Raw genomic sequence first — 19651 nt, 5'->3', positions numbered from 1 at the left:
ATATCCGCTGCCTCCTTACATTTTACGCCACTATTAGATCTATAGAACATATGGCTAGCTAAATCTGAAGGCCTACTTACAATCCGGATGGTGCGGAGATCTAACCGCGGGGGCCTGAGTCAGCCTCTCTGCGGCTAGCTGCTAGCTGCCTGTCTGTCAGTTAGCTGATGTAACGTTAGCAGGACTAGCAGCTGTGAAGCCCCCTCCTGTCCCTGAAACGTGCCTGGGAGTCTATGTAAGTTTAAAGAACCTCTGTGATTTCATTTTACTGCTTTAGCTAAGTCGTCAATAACGTCTAATCAGCCGCCCGCCTAGTAGCTAACCAGTGCTAGCTACATGAGAGCTAATGTTAGCTTAAGATCAAGTTGATTTTCCTTGTGTCAGTTGAAGCTACCAGCTCTGTGTCAGCTCAACCGGCTAATAGCTTACTGATTTATCTGTTAACTAATGTTCCGTCTACAAATCACAGTAAATTATAATTTTCTGATTAAGTTAATTTAAAAATTGTGTAATAAGGAGATTGTTATACGATTACTGTTTTTTTTAATGAGTTAATGCTTTAGTTTTTCTTTTAATATCTAGCTACAGGTAACTTATTAACTGGGTTGCAGGAAATCGTTTTCATTATCGATTAATCTGCAGAGTATGTCACAATATTTGCAAATAATACTTGTGTATTTTGTGTTACAAGCACTCCAACTCCAAAAAAAAAACTAATTTGGTGCTGTAAGACAGAACAAATGAAGTAAATCCTCACATTTGAGGAGTAAATAATATTAAATATGATATTAAAGTCAGTACAGAAATATTTAATAATATTGTAAGCTGCCTAGTTGGAATGTGTATAAGTACCTCAAACATATTGATATTAAAATAATAATAATTTGTGAATTTGCTGTCAGTGATCAAATTCAATCATTTCAGCACTCTTATAAAGTTAATATATTTGTGCAGGGACTGCTCCTCTAAACAATTAATAAATATGGAAATAGAAAATATCACTAGACATTATTGTGATATTTTATACTCTAATAATTTAATCAGTGTTTTTTCAAAGAGCTGATACATTAATAGATAATGAAGACAAATCATAGTGTCAGCTGATTTCCACACAGATATAGATCATAATTGGTATTTTTAGTTTATATTCTTGTCAGTAATGAAACTCAGGTCATTTATCGACCAATTTAATAAAATAATAATATTGACGTGGCTTGTAAATAGTTGCCAGCATGTTAGATTAGTGATATATTTACCTCTACATTGTTAAACACTGCAGAGTGTCTCAATTATTTATGTGGTTGTTTTTGTTTTTCACCAAGTTATGTGGAAATTTAATTTTGCATGTGCATTCTAAAAAAACAGTCCAGGGGTAAGTATGAGATAGAAGAGCACATACCGTATGTCTCCTGAAAAGCAGTGACTAAGCATGGTGCTGAACACACAACACATAGTTTCTTTTAAGTTAAATGTGTAGGTCCCTGTAATGCCTTCAGGTGGTGCTGCCATACTGCTCTGCCTTTTCATCTATAATGGTCTGGCTGGCAGACAGGTAGGGAAGTATCGCACTACAGCATATTTTTACTGTGGGAATGAAGCATGAAAAGAGGAAACACTTGTATCCTGGTGGGTCTGCTCTCACACCACCACCATACCCGAGAAAGTTGGTGGTAAATTGTGACCGTTTTGATTCAAACCACCTGCGTAGTCTCTGTATAGCAATGCAGTATTATCTTTGATAGTTAAATTTGAAAATGAATGTAGACAAAAGGTTAGCGCGGGCTGTTAAAAACTTTATGACTAAACAAACCAGGCATGCCTATTTCTAGGAGATTGACAAGGCAGATGCCTTTTCCAGTGGAGCACCAGCTGTCCACAGTTAACCCGCTAAATTTTTACAGTTGCAAATCAGGAGATGAATCAAAGATACTTTGATTTCCATAAAGCGAAGAAAGGTAAATTAGGCATCCTGACGGCTGCTGAAAGCACACGTCACTTTAACATTTAACACATTAAGTTATTTCCATTTGAAATCCCAAGCTGAAATGACCCCTTATTGTCTTTATGCTGCAGACCATACCTCAGCCCCAGGACCCGTTTTCAGGGGTTATCCAAATGAGATCAGCCTTTTTGTGGCTCTTGTCATTACTCCACCACTGGTCCTGTTTAAATCAATTTAGTTTCTCAAAAAACAATGCTTTGATCCTTGATTTTATCAACTCCAGCTCTTTTGTGTTTCTAATTTCCTCATCCCCCAACATTTTGTTTTCATCTCGGGCCAGCTGTTGTTTTCCAGCGCCTCCCTGTAATATGTGTAAGAAGTTTTCTTCTCCATGCCTCAGCCTTGTAAAAATCCTTCTTTTCCTCTTTCTTCAAGAACTAATTTGCCAAGCTCAACATGATAAAGGAGCATTGCCCCAAAACCAAACTGGTGTCCAGTTGTGTTTTGGTTGAGTGGCTCAAGTGTGACTGATCCCTTTAGAACGTAATCTCCAAAACTGAATGCGTATGATGTTGATGTTAGGGTGGTTTAAAGGATAAACTATCTGAATGTCACTTCTTACTCATCACTTCTTACCATGTGTTAATGTGAAAGACAGATAGGAAAGTTTCCAAGAATTTCACTTGTCCAAGTTGACCGTGTCAAGGCAGCTGTGAGGTTTTCATACAGTGAAATGCTGCAGCAAACATTAAAATTTAATGAGTTTGGAATCAAGATTTGCTGATTTATTGTCTCATTTTTATGAAAAGCATCACACGTTCTTCTGATTATCTCTCAGCGCGCCTTGTGGACGGGGTCAGGTTTTGTCACTTTGGGCAACCAGCCAAAGTATATAAGTCATGAAAATCCCATTAGCACATGGTTTACTTACTGGGGCTGCACATGGACAACATGTCAGATTTGTTACAGATAGTACTGTATCACATCTACAGATTTTAGATTTTGCCTCAGGAATATACAGTGTTTTCTAATGAAGCTGTTAAAACACTGCCGCTAGATTATATTATGACATGTTTCTACAAAATAGGAAATCCCTGTACAATGTAGTGCAGTGCTACAAAACAGCCCTGCTACACATACAACCTTTGTGGAGATTGAAATGTTTGGTTTTTGTTGAGACTGTCAGAGAGGACTTGACTTAACTCTGTGGTCATTCTGAAGGCTGTAGTTTGTGGTGGCATTGTACTGGAATGCAAACCTTGTAACTCCAAACATGTCTCTTTGTAGATGTTCAGCACAGAACTTTAGAGTACCATCTCCTTTTACTTTGCTAGTGCCACTTGAGTAAACTTAACATAACGTAGAATAGGATATAACTTTGTAAGTATTAACTGTGCTTGTGACTTTGATGCATGAACCTTTGACTTTATGTAAAACAAAAGGAAAGATAATCCATCCATAAAACAAGAAATATCTTGCAGAATTGGCCCTTGCAAATTTATTTCATGATATTGGAGTGTAATCGGTTCAGTATATTGTACACTTCTAATACAGAGTGTTTTCTGGTGTCTGCTAGGTATTTAGCTCGCTCCTTGTTCAAGATGTCGGGGCACAATCCTTTGTTGAGGCTGGAGCAGCGAGCAGCCGAAGCTGACCAGCTCATCGAGTACCTGAAACAACAAGTCCAGCTGCTGAAGGAGAAAGCCAGTAAGAGACAAATACACACACACACACACCCAGACACTAAAACGTTTGTGTACAGAACATTCTGTCAGCTGAAACGGGCCAGTTCATTATGTCACAGTCTTACAAAATGTGTATTAAGGTTTATAGTACACTGTAGTACAGATTTGTTTAGTTAGGCCACATTTCTATGCAAGAAGCCCTTGTGCTGTGTTTAGGTGTAGTACATAATGTATTTCTGTATTGGCTGTAGGTGTGACATATTTTTTGGCTGAAGAGCTGCTTACATACATGATTCACAGTCTCATATTTTTAGGAGTGAAATCCCTGTTGGACTACTAGCAGTTTTATGAAACCCGAGGCCTCAGTTATGTGAAAGTGTACTTGGATTTACAAGAATTGTCATTCTGAAAATAATTTCCCATGATGTCTTTAAGCTTGACTCATAATAAAGGGTGCCAAATCAGCCAAATGTATCCTATACACTTAAAGAGTAAAATTCATATTGCCATTGACTTTAATTAATTAATTTAAAAATACAAAAATGTTGCATACATGTGGTTATTGTTATTGAATGAGTTGTCCCAAATACCATTTTAGGGGATTCGAAGCTTTAGTGATAATTAGCAGTGGGGGATGTCATAGTAATCAATTATTTTCACATAGGCTAATCAGACACCCACACCTGAACTAACTTAAGTAGGACTTTCCGCTGTGTGTGTGAGAAAGAGAAGGTGGAAGGTGGACTATTGCAAGCAGTGTTTCTGGAATTTATTTAAAACTGGGAATGCAGAAATCCGTCTGCAGTTCATCTCAGCTGTTCCTTTCCCTCTTCAGACTGCCAATTTAATGCTTGAAGTAAGGCCTGCCCCCAATTAAGAATTTTCCTAGTCCATCAATTGTCGTCATTTACTCGTCACCCATGTGTTTACGATATTAATTTAATTAATAAATAATATATTTTGGGCGGGGCAACACAATGGTTTGAGTTGAAGGTGTGAGAAAGAATAGTATCAGTAACATTGTTAACACTGTGCTACATTACAGAGAAATACAAAACCGTACTAATGAACCTTCATTAATATAGGCCTATATTTTATCTACAAGTGCACGTCACACACTGAGCGAGCCGCCTGTTAATGACGCTGTGGGCTAATGGGCATGTAGCTACTTCCATGTTTCAGATGATACGTCATGTTTGTAGTCGACCAATGAAGATGAGTTTACATATCACCTTGGGTTCGTCCTTCACCTTCTCAAAATGATCCCACACTTTGGATTTCCTGCCCGACATGTTATTAACTAGCCTGTGGAATAACTGCAGGTACCAGCCCTGGAAATTAACGTGACTCCTGTTTGACTGCAGAGCGTGACCACTTCCTGGGTCTGTCCTTTCAAATTTAATTCCCACATGGTCCAGTCATAAAGGTTTTAATTTATTTTGACAAGACGCAGCTCCGAAAAGAGTTTCCCGTTTTTTTATTTGGTTGCTGTTTTTTCTGTGACTAAGCGACCAATGAAATGTTGCCGACTAATGACCTTTCTGGTTGACTAACATTTGGTCGACTATTAGGGGGCAGCCTGCTTTGAAGCAGGGGTCAACGACTGTGCTGAGAACACTGGCCTCATTTGTGTCTGACACTTGCCACCTTCTTTTAATTTTCTCCACCATTTTAGTAGTAAAAAAACAATAATTGAAGCACTCCAAAATTTGATAGAGTTGTGTCTTATTTTAACTTGATTAAGCAGAAGTTTCTGTTGCAGTTGTGTAAATGGCCTAAATTAATCTCCAGTATCTTCTATAATAACATATTTCAACTGTATCACCTGCACAATGTAAGACATATGAATAATTACAAGAGGGTAAAAAGATAGAGTGTTTTACTGTAATTCAAGACTCCTTGGGACTGTTTTTAAATCCAAAAACTAGAGTTCATGGCTTCTTTAACTCCAGAAGAGGCACACTATGGATTTTAATATTCATCATATATTATTCGATATTGTATTTGTACTAGTTCGGCGGTTCTTAAAATGTCCTGTGGGATAGTGAAATTTCATTCCATTGCTGAGAGCTAACAAGAATTTGCCTCTCAGTTGTCCAGGCCAGCGTCAGAGAAGAGAAGAAGCTGATGGTGGAGAATGCCAAACTGAAGAATGACATTGAGGAACTAAAAAAACAGCTGCTGGAAAAAGAGAAGAAGAGAGGAGGTATGTTGAGTTTGGTTCCCAGCAAAGACTTCAATCGCGTATCAAATGTTTGTTGGTCTTTAAAAAGACCTTGATGTTATCTTTTGTATCGAGTTATAGAAGTGGTTGTTCGTGCCTCGCATAGGAACATTTGATGTCAGTTGTTGCTCATTATAGCACTGTTTGGTTTGTACTATCAGTGATAACATCTTGTGCATTCTCGCCTCAGCCCATTATAACCAAATCTTTTTTTTTTTTTTTTTTTTTTTTTTGGAGGGGGTTTTATTATAAGCAGCCATGGCGCTTCAAGAATCTCCATCAGAGTGATGGGGACAACATGTCTGTCAGCTATTGTGTGTCTGACATACGTTGACATTCAAGGGCAAACAGCTCTGATCATTAACACACATTTAATGTTTTCCAGAAAGACGCTCCAGGAATAAAAGGGGACTGGAAGAAATAAGCAACTTAACCTTATTCAGAAAGACTCAATATGTTGGTGTTGGAACGTAGAAGGAATGCCTTCCAATACACCCGAGACTGTTTTTCCACATATTGTATCTAATTGTGATGTTTATTTTTGGGGGTTTCTTTTCAATGGCTTTAAGGTGGCATAAAATAGCTTAATCAAAACATGGATGAATATGAGCCATTTTGAAAGGAATTTCAGTCGGCTTTGTTATTGAGATGGGAAGAACAAACTATTGAATACCAATATAATAGTGCCTTGAGAAAAACAACATTTCTGCAGCCAAGGAATTAAAAACTGCGGCGACTGAAGCTCGATGTCATATTTGCTTCAGTGCTATTTCAAAGTTGAAAATGAGTTGAAGACAAGTTCACTTTGGTTGTCATATTGTCACCTCATCAAGTTTTTATAGCAAATAGTTGTCTATTTACACATTCAGCATACAGGGAGCAACATAGGCCCTCATTGGGTATTGTCTTTCTGTCCACATAACAAACTGTCAAGTATTGGTTTCCACCAGTTCCTGGTTAAAATATCTGTGTCTTTAGCTGCCAAATGCTCCATTGTGTTTACCAGCCTGTCGCTATATCAGGGTCGGACAACTGGACTGCTACTGGTGGGTGATAATTCTCCATGGCTTCAACCCAGTCCCCAGAAACAAATATTGGCATCTTTTGCTTCTGCAAACCACTGACACATTACATTTGCATGTTATTATGTGGCAAATATGTTTAAACTGGTTAACACGTGGTTAGGTTAAGGCATAAAAACCACTTGGTTATGGTTAGGAAAAGATAATGTTTTCGGGGGACAATCCCCGCTGGAAAAGCAGAGATATCTCGGTAAAAATAACTGCTTTTCGTGCCACTATTCCAACAGGTAGAACAGCACAGGTCGCTAAAAAACACCCACATTTGGGGGCTTAAAAGCCGCTGGGAAAATAGGCATGGGCCCCTAAAGAAGCATCCATGTCTGGGGGGGTGCAAAGCTGCAGGAAACCCAGTGACAGGTGGCTGAAAAACAGACATTTTGGAGTTAAAAAGCCATTGCAAACATAGCCATGGTTCTCTAAAAATTACGCATGTTTGAGGGCTTAAAAAGTGGTTGGACGAACAGCAATGCCTCGCTAAATCACAACTGATTTTATTGTTTGTTGGTCTAGAACAGTGGTCTGCAGTTAGACAGAGGGCTTGTAAAAAAGACGCATTAAAAACGGATCTGTAAAAAATTGCTGGAAACACAGCAATGACTCGCTAAATCATGACCTGTTTTGTTGTTAGTTGGTCTTAAACAGTCTGCAGTTTGGCAGGCATCTCACCTAGGTGCTATCCACAACCTCCTTCACCTGACGATGAAGTCAGCGCATATACTACATCACCTAAGAAACGCTGATGATACGTATGAAACCTCCAAATGTAACATATTCGTGGTTTGTAGAAAGGTACATTGCCAACATTTTCTTTTGGTGACTTGGCTATTGGGTTTGTAACTGCTAGAAATCCCTTTCACAATACACACATAAGCCATTCAATTCATTTTAAATTTAACAGTATTAATTAGTGCAGCTTTGATTTAAAATTCTAGCCGACATGTTCCTGGAGATACATGCATGCAATGTGCATAAAATAATGCACAAGGCATCTGAAATCATTTCATTTGAGGTAACAGTGCAACTATATAACTCACTGTGAGTACAACACAGTATGTGATATTGTTGTGTGTAAAAACTTGGTTCTCAAGGTCAGAAACCTTAAGAGCAAATTTAAGGGGAAAGTCAAGCGTTTAAGCTTAATTCCAAGGTAAACCGGAAAGGTCCCGATCTCAGGTCCTAACATAGAATTAAGGTAATTAGAAGCATTATGGCGACGGTGGTGTGCCTGCAGACCGATGTTTGTCAGACACAGGCACTCGATTTTGTTGGAATTCAAACATCAGGCGCCTTAAATGAGGGGTTATTTTTTTCTGGAGAGTTATTGTAGGACATTGTTCCCTGCTTTATGGCTCCATTTCCCTGTTTCCATCAACTGGGACACTGTGTCATTTTCCCATCCAAACTGTTTGCATCAGGAGAGCAGTCCTCCCACTGGGTGTGTAAATAAAGCTGCCCCTGTATCATTTCATCGTACTGTGTTGATGCAACCAGCTTTCTGCATGAAAAGGGGCAACTGCAAAGTAGTGTACCTTGTGGATTTGTAGTGTAAATGATCTCTTTCACATCGGTGCTGCTATGTTCATGTCGTGTCCTACTTTCACCTGACATTTTGAAAACTGCGTGAGATACTTCAAGTTCCTCCTCAGGCATTGATTCAACCCCTAAAAACTCATTTCTGTTTATCACAATAACATATTTAGTTTTTTATTTCCATGGAAAACATCCCTTTATGCCTTAAAATGGGTTAGATGTAACTCTACAACTTTGCTTTTTAGTGTTTGCTGATTTATTAATATGCAAATTAGCTCTGCCCTCAGAGGCTTGTCTGCAGCCTGAGCATACCTGCTCACCTTCAACTGTGCTCATCAAACACACAAACCTTTGCTTGTAAACAGTTACAGATCACACTAACCTTCAGTTTGACTACATTATAAAACAGCTAGTAATGTGTTGCTAATGTTAGATGAGCCTTGTTCCAGATCTCCAGCTCTGACAAGTTGAAGTGAAGGTGACATTCAACTTACAAATTATGAATCGTAGCTACTAGGTATGGACATGAGTATTCAATATAGACATCAGTATTCGCTGCTAAACCTCTCACATGAGAAGACGACTTGTATATATATATTTTACTATTTCAAATATCTAAAATTGTATTTCACTGTAGAGCCATGTGCAGTGTATTGCTTTGCTCAGCGCCTCCTTGCCCTGCTGTCGCTCTCTCTCTCTGTTTATCATGAGGCTACTGCTGCAGGAGTGTGAGTTTGTTGGGACAGCAGCAGCTGTCAGCTGTTAAACAGCTTGGTGTGGGAAGTTAGCTGCTCCAGAAACGGTCCTTCAGTGTCGAACATATGTAATGGCAGTGGCAGAAAGTTGGCTGATTTTTCTTCTGTTAAGTTTGAATTTATAATTTAATAGGCCAAATTTCTATTCTTACTTTTTTTTTTTGTGAGAACTCAATGTTTTTTTTTACCATTTTAATTACCCTACTAAGACAAAATACAAACACAGATAGTACATCAATATAATATACTTAGGGGATCATTGTATCACCACTCCTAATTGAGAGGGCCTTCTACCTAAAGGGTTCAGAATCCTATTCATCGTACTGCCTTATCGAGTGCTCTGGAGCAACGGTTCTCAAATCGTATGCTGCAGCACGGTGTGCCGTGATGTCAATCCAGGTGTTGCTGTGGGATTTTGTGATAACCACACATTATGGCAATATTCAAGTTGGCCTATACAGAAAGTTATGAATTAATTTTTAATTGACTATCAGTTTTTCTGTGCACCCATTCCCTAATTAAGAGGCAAACTCTAGCTAAAAAATGTAATTTCATTGAATTTAATTTAAAAAATCTTCACGGGGAACCTATTTGCTGCTGTTAGCGCATGTGAATTAGAAGTGTGTGACACATCAAAAGCCCTGATTAGCAGCCAGTGTGAGGGATGATAACATTCAATAGGAGAAATCTGTTAGAGGGACAATGGATCGCTTTATTGTGCGGAGCAACTGAAAGACGAACAAAAAGTTTGAAAACCACTGCTCTATAAAAATGTAATGCAAGTATTCCAGCATAGAAGTTACTTTAATGCCCATTCCAAGTGGCTACACTTGGCTTCTGTTCGTTTTCCTATAGTGTTGTGGAAAGCACCACCTCGCAAGTTGAGGGGATTTGTTCCGTAGGCTGGCGACGTGTGAAACCCTGACTGTCTGAATCTATGTTTTGGAGACCATCATTGGTGTACTGCTGTTCCAAGGCCGAAATGCTCAGGAATGGCGTTGAATACTTATTTTACTCATATGTCTTGTAGCATATAAAAAAAACACCACATAAACATTTAAACAAGGTTAAAGATGTTTTTTTCAGTGGAGGGCATCTTAAAGTGTTATAGATAGCAGCTATGATCCACTCTCCTGACGTTTTGCGTGTGTTCTCTCCTGTAGTGCTGGACGTGGCCATGGCATCAGGTGACAACGGCATCGAGTGTGTTTTGAAGCCCACAGCTCCCAAACCCTCTGGACCAGCACCCTCTGCCTCCCCTGCTGCTGCTGTCCAAAGCCCTCCTCCCACGGATGAGGGTAAAAAGAAGAAGCCAGAGAAAAAAGGTAACAGCTGTAGAGAAAAGTATGGCATCTCGCAAGGTTTTTATTATGAATCCTTTGAAGTTTTCCCATCCAATAAAAGAAAATGAAACCTCTTCAGATATTTGATATAGCAACATTTGTGTCATGTATTTCATTTTCAGTTTGTCAGCAGGAAGGACCTTATTAAAGCTATAAAAGTGACCTGTCACAACTGCAATATATATTCGGCCTTCATCAACATTATTATTATTTTTTTGAAACTTAAGGTCTTGCTTAAGATCCTGTCTTTCCATCAACAGTTGGACAGATGTGGCACTCTGGTCTCCAGAAGTCAATTGATCTTCTCTAAGCATGTTTTTCCACTTAGATTTCTAATATCAGGTGATAATGGATGTAAGGCAGCAATATCGGCCTTTTAATGGATCCAAGATTTCCGGGCCTCGGTAGGAAGACGTTTAGCGCAGCTTTATTTGTGTTTTGAGAGTTTTATGAGTTATATGCTACACTTGTGACGAGGCGTTCTTGTCTAATGTCACCAATAATTGCATCCAATTTGAGAATGATTTAATGTTTTATGGATGTGCGTCATTCTTGGACCCCATCATAAAACTAAAGTATCCCTATGTGTCAAATATAACGGCACTAAACTTTCACATTTATAATAGGCTTATAATACAAAACAAGAAATCTTTGCCACAGACTTTCAATTAATTTTCAGTAAATCACTTAAATACTTAGTTCTGTTTCAACAATAAGCTGTCTGGAATAATAAGAAAAACTGTCAAGCATAAACAGGAAATAATTAGCAGTGGATGTGTTTACGAGGTTGTGATTCAGAAAGAGAAAGAAACAAGCTTTAAAGGGGACCTATTATGTTTTCCTTTTTTTCTGCCATTTATGTATTTAATGTTACTATGTCAGATGTTCATATTAAACGTGGCCAAATTTTCAAATAATGACGTAAACTTATGTAAAAGTAATCCCTGTGAAGAAAAACCTCAGGCTTCACATGGTTCTGAATATGTTTCCAACATTTTTATTACTTTGGAGACCAGCTGATGACAACTTGTGGCAGATTTCTTAATATACTACATGTAGCTACATGCTAATGTTGGGGAAACATGTAATCTCAAGCCCCTTTTACACTGCCTGTTCAGGGCGGGAATATTGCTCCTCGTTATGCCACCTCGCTGTTCTGTATATAACATACGATCATGGAATGGGGGGACAGACTTGTCTTGCCTTTAATCCGCCACGGGAGGTAATAACAGCACTGAATCAGTGACTGTATAAACTGGACACCTGGGCAGGACGAGATCATGGGCTGCATGGGTGTGACACTTTGACAAATGTCATGCGTGCAACCCAACGCAGAAGATTTAAAAAGTGTCTGGCAGCAGTTAGCGGCTAACTCAAAAAAAGAGGAACGGTAGCTGTAAATGTCCGCAAATTGGGAAAACCATGAGATCTGGGAGCTCTTTACCCTCTGAGCAGAGGACAAGATCTACCGCCACAAAACAGAGATGTCAAATGATCGTTTTTGCCATGTTAGGTCATTGTTATTGTTTAGAAAGTGCTGCTGATGCATGTGATTCATGTCACACTAGAGGTCGACACTGTTGAGTTACATGTGACGCTCTTCACGTCTCTTTTCACTGTTGAATGCCGTATAGCAGTGTATTATCACACACTTGAGCGGAATCTTGCCGCCATCGTTTGGTTCTATGTAAAAATGCAAAGGAGGCATAAAGAAGGGACTTTGTAGCGGCCCTATAGTGCGACCTCTGTATTAAAATGGCTCTGGTTGCCTATGTTGTTCATTTCTGTCCGACTTCCGATCATATTCCTTCTGGAACATGTACGATTGTGAACATTTTTGGTGTAGAGAAAGTGCAATAATGATGCTGGGACGTTGAGATACAGAAGACCCAGAAACGCTGACCCATCAGAGCAGACTGGGCTTTTTCGGAAGGGGGGCTTAAAAAGACAGGCCCTAAAACAGAGGGTGAATACAGGTGTGCTAGTTCAGACAGTATGATTAAAATAAAGAGCTTTTTGGACATTAAAGCATGTGAATATGTTCTAGTAGAAACCCAAAACACAAGTATGAACTGAAAATGACTTTATAAGGTCCCTTTAAGACACTGACATTCATTCTTGTGTCTGGTATTTCTTACACACATATGTTAGGGAGCCGTCCTCCTCTTTATAAGGTGTTGCACATGTTAAATGCTTTGTTACTTCAGGCATTTGTGTAACTGCGTTCTCACCTCATCCAAACAGTCATCACTTGTTAGTCTACAAACCTGTGTGTGACCTTAGTGTAGTGCTGGTTATGTTACGTTGCTGTGCTGTCATGAGAACAGAGCATTGATTACACCGGGGAGAAATGTTGAATATCAAAGGCAGAGGTATTCATATTCACCACAACGGGTGTGGGCTTACATGAATGATTAAAGACTGTGTGATCATTTAAACAGTGCAACCCACTGGAATGAATTTGTAAGCAAAGCAGGCCAGTGAAAGGTACTTTGTCTCCCAGGAGGAAGCATCTGCTATTCTGCTATGTCATTGGATCATGCAGGACTCAGCCAAAAGTGGGTACTGGTATTGTCATTTTGATGAGGTATGTACCCCACATTTCTGGGAAGAGGTGAAAAAGTAATTGTCTTTTTCTTTAATTTTTTATTCACTTACGGATCACTTGAAACGCATGCCCCTGCATGCAACCCCCGAGGCCTGTCATTGGTGGGCTTTGTTTTCAGTTATGGGAGGAAATTAAATCAGATTCCAGACAGATGCCCAGTATTGTTTCAACTATGATTTGTTTTTTATAATTTCCCTTGGAACGTTACCAGTTGGCTGAAATACACTCAGTGCTTTTAAACAAACATTTCTGAAAAATATCATGCACATTTAGAAATAATAGCATGAAAACTCTCACAGATGCCGCTCTTCTACAAACCTTCCCGTAACACGTGATGGATAGCTACTGTCTGACTTTCTGTGGTGAGAGTGCCAAACTTTCAACACCCAACCACGTGGTTATACCATACGTGCATTGAAATAGCTCTAAATAATTGCAAAGAAATACTAAATTGAAGTGTGTAGTAACATTGTTTGCCTTTTTTTTTTTTTTTTTGCCAGAGAAAGCCGAGAAGAAGCAGGCAGCCCCCAGCCAAGAAGATGCCAAGGTGGACGTGTCTCGTCTGGACATGCGTGTTGGATGTATAATCTCAGCCGAGAAGCACCCAGATGCCGACAGTCTGTATGTGGAGCAGGTTGATGTGGGAGAGGCTTCTCCAAGGACAGTGGTCAGTGGGCTGGTCAAGCACATACCTTTGGACCAGGTACAGTACAATTCATATACACTCAGTTGCTCGGTTATTATATACAACTAGCTGACACAAAAAAAGCCCTATTAAATTAGCAATTCAGTGCAATTTGCAGAGTGGGATGAAGACATTTCTAGCATACCGCGTGATTCAATTAAAATTAGAAAATACTTGTTTAAAACGTGTGAAAAGACTGTAAATTCCACTGTGTAAATCATGGTTGGTTGACATGCTGCAGCCATCCTTAACATAACTCCTCACCCACTATAAAAAAGCGACATCAGAGGCAAACCATCAGTGTCGTTTGGTTCACCCCATGTGTGTCAGCTGGGGATCAAACCGCTGATCTTCTGATTAGTGGATGACCCGCTCTGTCTTCTGAGACACAGCAGCCCATGCAGCTACTGCTAGCAGGAGTCCTTCGCTTTACAGTGGCTCATTCTTCATCCCAGCGCCCTCAGCAGACACACCCCCAGCGTCTCAGACCCGAGCATACTGCTTATTTTTCATAGCTTTGAAACCTTTTTTATATACTTAGCAATTTATTTCAGTCATTCAAAGTTGGCTGGTAAACAACACATTTTTCTGTGGTCTGACAAATTATTAGAACATATTTATTTTGTCTTTACCCGACCTTAAACAAAAGTTGAGTCTGAGAGCTTTGTCATATGATGAATTGGCCACCTCAAAAGAATCCAGATTATACGTAGAGATTTACACACATTTACTGATTTAGCTTGTGTATTTGGTGAGAGTAAAAAAGGTCTTTGAATGCCAGCTAACAACAGCGTCTGCTCATGAGTGAGGAAAATGTAGACTGTACTACAAATTAGATTTTCATATTAGCCTAATGCATCCCTGCAGAGACTCTGAGAGTTATTTTCAGCAGACACACAAGCAGTACTGTGTGTCTATATTATTAGGTCATTAAAGTCATAATGAGGATTTATTAGTCCATTTATATTGAGTTTTTAGGTAAAGTCTGCTGATAGCTCTGCTCAGAAACTCAACATTTCATCTCGATGATTCAGGATCTTTGTTGAATATTTGGTGTTTATTTTGCGTTCACATTTATGGTTTGGAGCAAACTAATTTGTGCACTGTTTATTTTTATGGTCGTCAGTATTTATTCTCTTAATATTCTAGACCAGGGAGCCTTTGTGCATTACACCTCTGCATTATACTGTATGAAGAGAGTGCATGTCATTTAAATGGAACCATATGCTTGCTGAAATCATGTGCAACAAAGCCTGTCCAACTTTGCTTAAAAAAAAAAAAGTTATTATACTTTGGGAACCATACTTTGAAGTGGAACGTTTTTTACGGCACACAGACAAACATAGACATTAGCTTCTTAAACCTGTTGACACTGTTGCAGAAATGGCATTTTGTGGCACAGTCTTGCGTCGTCTCAAACTGAACTGCAGTTAGAAATGCCAAACCACTGCTGCCTTTTGTGCGTCTCCATCGGTCCATTACTCACAGTCAAATATTACTTAACTTTTTGTCAATTGTCTCATTTGTATGAGCTGTCATCTATTTTCTTTCACGCAAGCAGGAGTGATGAAACATCTGAGGAAATGCATTGTGGGTTTTATGGCAGCACTCCTGAGTGTCTGTTATTGTAGGATAAATAATAGGTTGTTATACAAGTTCAATATGAGTTTGAGACACTGTAATCAGAAAATGATCTTGTGTCCACAGTGCATATAAAATATTGCTCAAGTCAAACACTTACTTAGTAAATACTGTTACAGAACATCAGCATACTATCTCAGACTTAAGATGAAAAATGGACCAAAACCCTGTCAAAGCAACGTGCGTAATTTTAAATTTATGTAGCAATTTCTTAAAGAATGCCCCGCGAAAAAAAGGTATAATGATTTTCAGAAATCTGTTATACATCATCTCATAGAATGCTGGATTTTCTCTCTTTCTCAGCTTTTGGCAGAAACTGCCTCTGGTCGTCTTTTAAATTTTGGTAAGCCGCAGGAGTCTCCAGGCTCAAGTTTAAAGTTTTTGTTTGCTCCCTTTGGTTAAAGAAATGAAGCAAACAAACCATAAACCTCGGACAAAGTCATTTTAAATTAAGGAATTGGAATTGGAATTATTGTTTGTGTTGGATTATGAAATTCTCCGTCAGACCACATCAGTTGGAGGTGTATTTTCTTAACTTAAGTATATTGGGTATAATTACTTTTTATGCCTCCGCGCTGGCGACAGCCATTGCCGGAGGGATTGTGTTTGGATTGTTTGTCTGTCCCATTCTTGTGAACGTGATATCTCAAGAACGGCTTGAGAGAATATCCTCAAAGTTGGCACAAACCTCCACTTAGAATTAAGGATGAACTAGTTAGAATTTGGTGATCAAAGGTAGGACTGAAACAAATTATTTTCATTACTGATTAATGTGCCACTTACTTTCATGATTAATTGTTTAGTCTTTAAGCTGTCAGAAAAGGTGAAAAACGCTCATCACAATCTCTTAGAGCCCAAAGTGACGTCTTCGTATTGCTTCTTTTGTCCAACCAGCAGTCCAAAACTCAAAGGCTCTTGATTTTCTTTCATAAATGACAAGGAAAAGCAGCAAATTCTCACATTTAAGAAGCTGTAACCAGCAAATGTTTGACATTTTAGCTTAGAAAATGACTGAAATGATTAATCGAAAGTAGTTTTCTTTCTTTTGATCAACTCACTATTGCAACTCTCATCAAAGGTCAAAGCCACTGTTGCCTCAAGAATTCATCAGCAAATTCTGACAAACTTTCAAACATGTCTAATAGAAATAGATTATGAAGTGATGACATTTTATATCCATAAGGTCAAAGGCCAACTTCACATTTTAGAATCTGAAGCATCTTTGCAGCAACATCTACATTTGAAGAATTGTCTACCGTCATTGCTACATATGAGTCTGAACATGGATGTAAGCCGTAACTTGACTCATTGTTGGAGGGGTACAACCACAAAGCTATGATCCTTGTTCTTCTCTATTGTCGAGAGCAAATGGGCTGTAAAAAATGTATTTAATCTTCTGTCCCCTGCGCAGATGCAAAACCGCATGGCAGTCCTGCTGTGTAACCTGAAGCCTGCCAAGATGAGAGGAGTGGTGTCCCAGGCTATGGTCATGTGTGCCAGCTCACCAGACAAGGTCGAAATCCTCGACCCTCCGAGTGGAGCAGTGCCAGGAGACAGACTTACTTTCCAGGGCTTCCCAGGTATAATCACTCGATCACTGTACCCTCAAAAACAGATTGATTGATTGATTGAGGTTTAAATATTACAGTCACATCCAACCAGACAGACACTGGGGATGCTTCCCCAGAATGATTGCCATTACATTAAGCCCACTGAAAGAATTTCCCAGCATAGTGTCCACAAAATGCCTCCGACTTTAGGAAATGAAGGGTGCCGTTCAGCCTTCTCGCTGCCAGAAACAACAGCAATCATGATGCGTTCTCAGACCCCACTGAAAGCTCTCATTAGAGGACTCCTCGGTTGTGTTTGGTGGTGGTTAAATGGCCTGTGACTGCTGATTTGACAGACTAATCAACGCTCATTGCTAGGAATGCAACGTACTCTTTAGTTGGGAAGATAAGTGTCCTGACTGTCTTGCTTAGTTCAACCAATGTGAATGAGTTTGGAAAATACACGTGAACCCTATTCCCTATTAATTTACACATTAACTAGACCGTATAAGAGTCAGAGTCCCTCCTGTGAAGTAGTCCAAACACAAGCTTTAATGAATGTGGCCTGAAATCAAAGACCGCTACCAACAGGCCAGTGTGGTTGTGATTTGCGTCTCTGGTTCTAAAACCTGTGTATTGGCGGTGAGAAGAGGATTGGTCTTGTTATTCTCATAAACTTTTGAAGACAATAACCAAAATGGGAGTTCCCTATGAAAAAAAAATTAAAAGGAGGATATGATGAAGGTGGATGTGTGGTCCAAGTACCCACAGCCCAGCTGCATCAGGCGAGGCTTTCGTCCCTGCAGTACACATGTCCCAGCAACTCTGAAAGCAGTTTGATTCATGAGGGATCTCTTTGGCCAGATCATCTTTATGGATACTTCATTAAAAAGAGTCCGATTCAAACCATCCTCTGAGAATGCGGTTCACCAGAGAAAAGAAGGCGTGGAGGATAGCGCAAAGACGGGATTGGTTGATGTTTGTTTGTCGTAGTGTTGACTTCTTGTTTGTTTAAAGCAAAACAGTAAAAACAAATGCTGTTTTGTAAATATAAAAGAAAATAAGAGGTGAAAGTCCCCCCCCCCCCCCATTTTCCCTCCTTTTTCCCACCAAAGCACCACATAGTACAGATTCAATTACAGCCAATCCTCTGCTGGTGTGAGTACATGGTTGTAATTGCCCACATTTCCCCTACTAATGGGGCCCAGTACTTCTGCTTGAACTTAAGAATGTGCTCAAGTTGCTCATCAAAACCTCTTTCACGCTTCTGATCAAAACTGATTGTTGCCACTCTTGAGTCGTAAAAGCAGCAGAAATGGCAGCGTTGGGAAATGAAACACATTTATGTCCTCGTACCCTGAGATGGTTGCTGTAGGGAGGACAAAGTTGACACCAGACAGAAGCCAGCAAGCACCGGCCATGATTCCTCACAAATGCTGGGCAACATCAAAAAAAACAAAGGCATCGTGAAATGAGAACCTCACTTAATTGTTTTCCCTGGATGCACATTTTAATTCTGAGAACCTCGGTTTAGATGTTTTGAATTACGGCTAAGAACAAATGGCAGTTTTAAAAAATCTGACGCTGTTAACAGAACATGATAGAAAGTCAAACTATTCACAATTCATGTGGGAGAAATAAAATTAGGATTGGCCTGATGAATCATGGTCATTTGCTCACAATTTGTATTGGCTTCAGCTCCTAACACAGATCATATCAGCGTATGCTATGAAAGACCCATGAAGGAAAGTTAAATCTATCAAAGTGCCTTAGCATGGATATATCAAAACAGCGTTTCAGGAGGTTATGCAAGGACATGACATATCATAAAAAAATCATAAAACAACAACCCTGGATCCATAAATCCTGCATGTGTGATTGATGAGCAGAGAACAGAGGAGATTCTAATGCATCAAACTGACTTGCTGATTGCAGGTGAACCAGACAAAGAGCTGAACCCTAAAAAGAAGGTATGGGAGCAGATCCAGCCAGACCTACGCACGGACGCCCAGTGTGTTGCAACCTACAAGGGAGCCGCCTTTGAAGTTGCCGGCAAGGGAGTGTGCAAAGCTCAAACCATGAGCAACAGTGGAATCAAATAAAATAACAGAGCTGCTTGAAATAGCTGTGTTTACTTGGCAATCATCTGCAGTGACGCCGGTGATGGTGTTGAGACACAGAAGGGTGATGGATGGAGGTAAATGCTTTGAAGATGTTTAATAAAGGGATCTGAAAATTATGCTTTTAAAGAGCGTCCTAAGAGTCTGTCCTATGACAATCTGTTCTTCTTTTTATCTCTAGAATATGAACAGTCATGGTCCATGAATTGAAGTTAATTCAATTGTGTTTCTGTTTTAATTCACCAACCCCTTTAGCTTTAACGTGCTTTGATTTTGAGGGTATAATTTTAAAGGACATACTGTACCGGACTTGAGCAAGCGTCACCGGTTTCCACTTCATCTAGTCCTGGGTATTTTAATGAGCAGGAGATGAAACGGGAATGTTATACTACAAAGCCCAACAGAAACAGATCGGGTTCTCAAGTTCTTTGCGGGAGCTATTTAGATGCTACTCGGTCCCAGCTCTCAAAGCCCACTGTCAGTGTC

At 39.5% G+C, this 19651-nt stretch overlaps 2 protein-coding genes across 2 annotated transcripts in view; one reads left to right on the top strand and one right to left on the bottom strand.

Moving 5' to 3' along the window:
- The window catches only part of tbck (TBC1 domain containing kinase), a 73976-nt gene extending 73772 nt beyond the window's left edge, over positions 1–204 (bottom strand). The window contains exon 1 of the mRNA XM_050044595.1: positions 81–204. The gene's annotated coding sequence lies outside the window, so the exon portion shown is untranslated. The remainder of the gene's footprint in view (positions 1–80) is intronic.
- LOC126390342 (aminoacyl tRNA synthase complex-interacting multifunctional protein 1-like) lies at positions 99–19284 on the top strand. The gene is made up of 7 exons (XM_050044609.1): positions 99–235; positions 3519–3649; positions 5720–5833; positions 10382–10543; positions 13670–13872; positions 16907–17075; positions 18981–19284. Coding segments are annotated over exons 1-7 (948 nt in total). The 5' UTR covers positions 99–233; the 3' UTR covers positions 19148–19284.
- The last annotated feature ends 367 nt before the right edge of the window (positions 19285–19651 follow it).

The sequence above is a fragment of the Epinephelus moara genome, chromosome 5 (genome assembly GCF_006386435.1).
Source record: "Epinephelus moara isolate mb chromosome 5, YSFRI_EMoa_1.0, whole genome shotgun sequence".
Taxonomy (NCBI): Eukaryota; Metazoa; Chordata; class Actinopteri; order Perciformes; family Serranidae; genus Epinephelus; species Epinephelus moara.
The sequence above is the reverse complement of the archived record's forward strand: the minus strand, read 5'-3'. Positions and strand labels throughout refer to the sequence as shown.

Excerpts from the sequence above, each read along its gene's own strand:
- LOC126390342 (XM_050044609.1), top strand. Across the intron at positions 3,650-5,719 it reads GCTGCTGAAGGAGAAAGCCA|TTGTCCAGGCCAGCGTCAGA; the intron begins GTAAGAGACAAA and ends TTTGCCTCTCAG. Across the intron at positions 17,076-18,980 it reads TACTTTCCAGGGCTTCCCAG|GTGAACCAGACAAAGAGCTG; the intron begins GTATAATCACTC and ends TGCTGATTGCAG.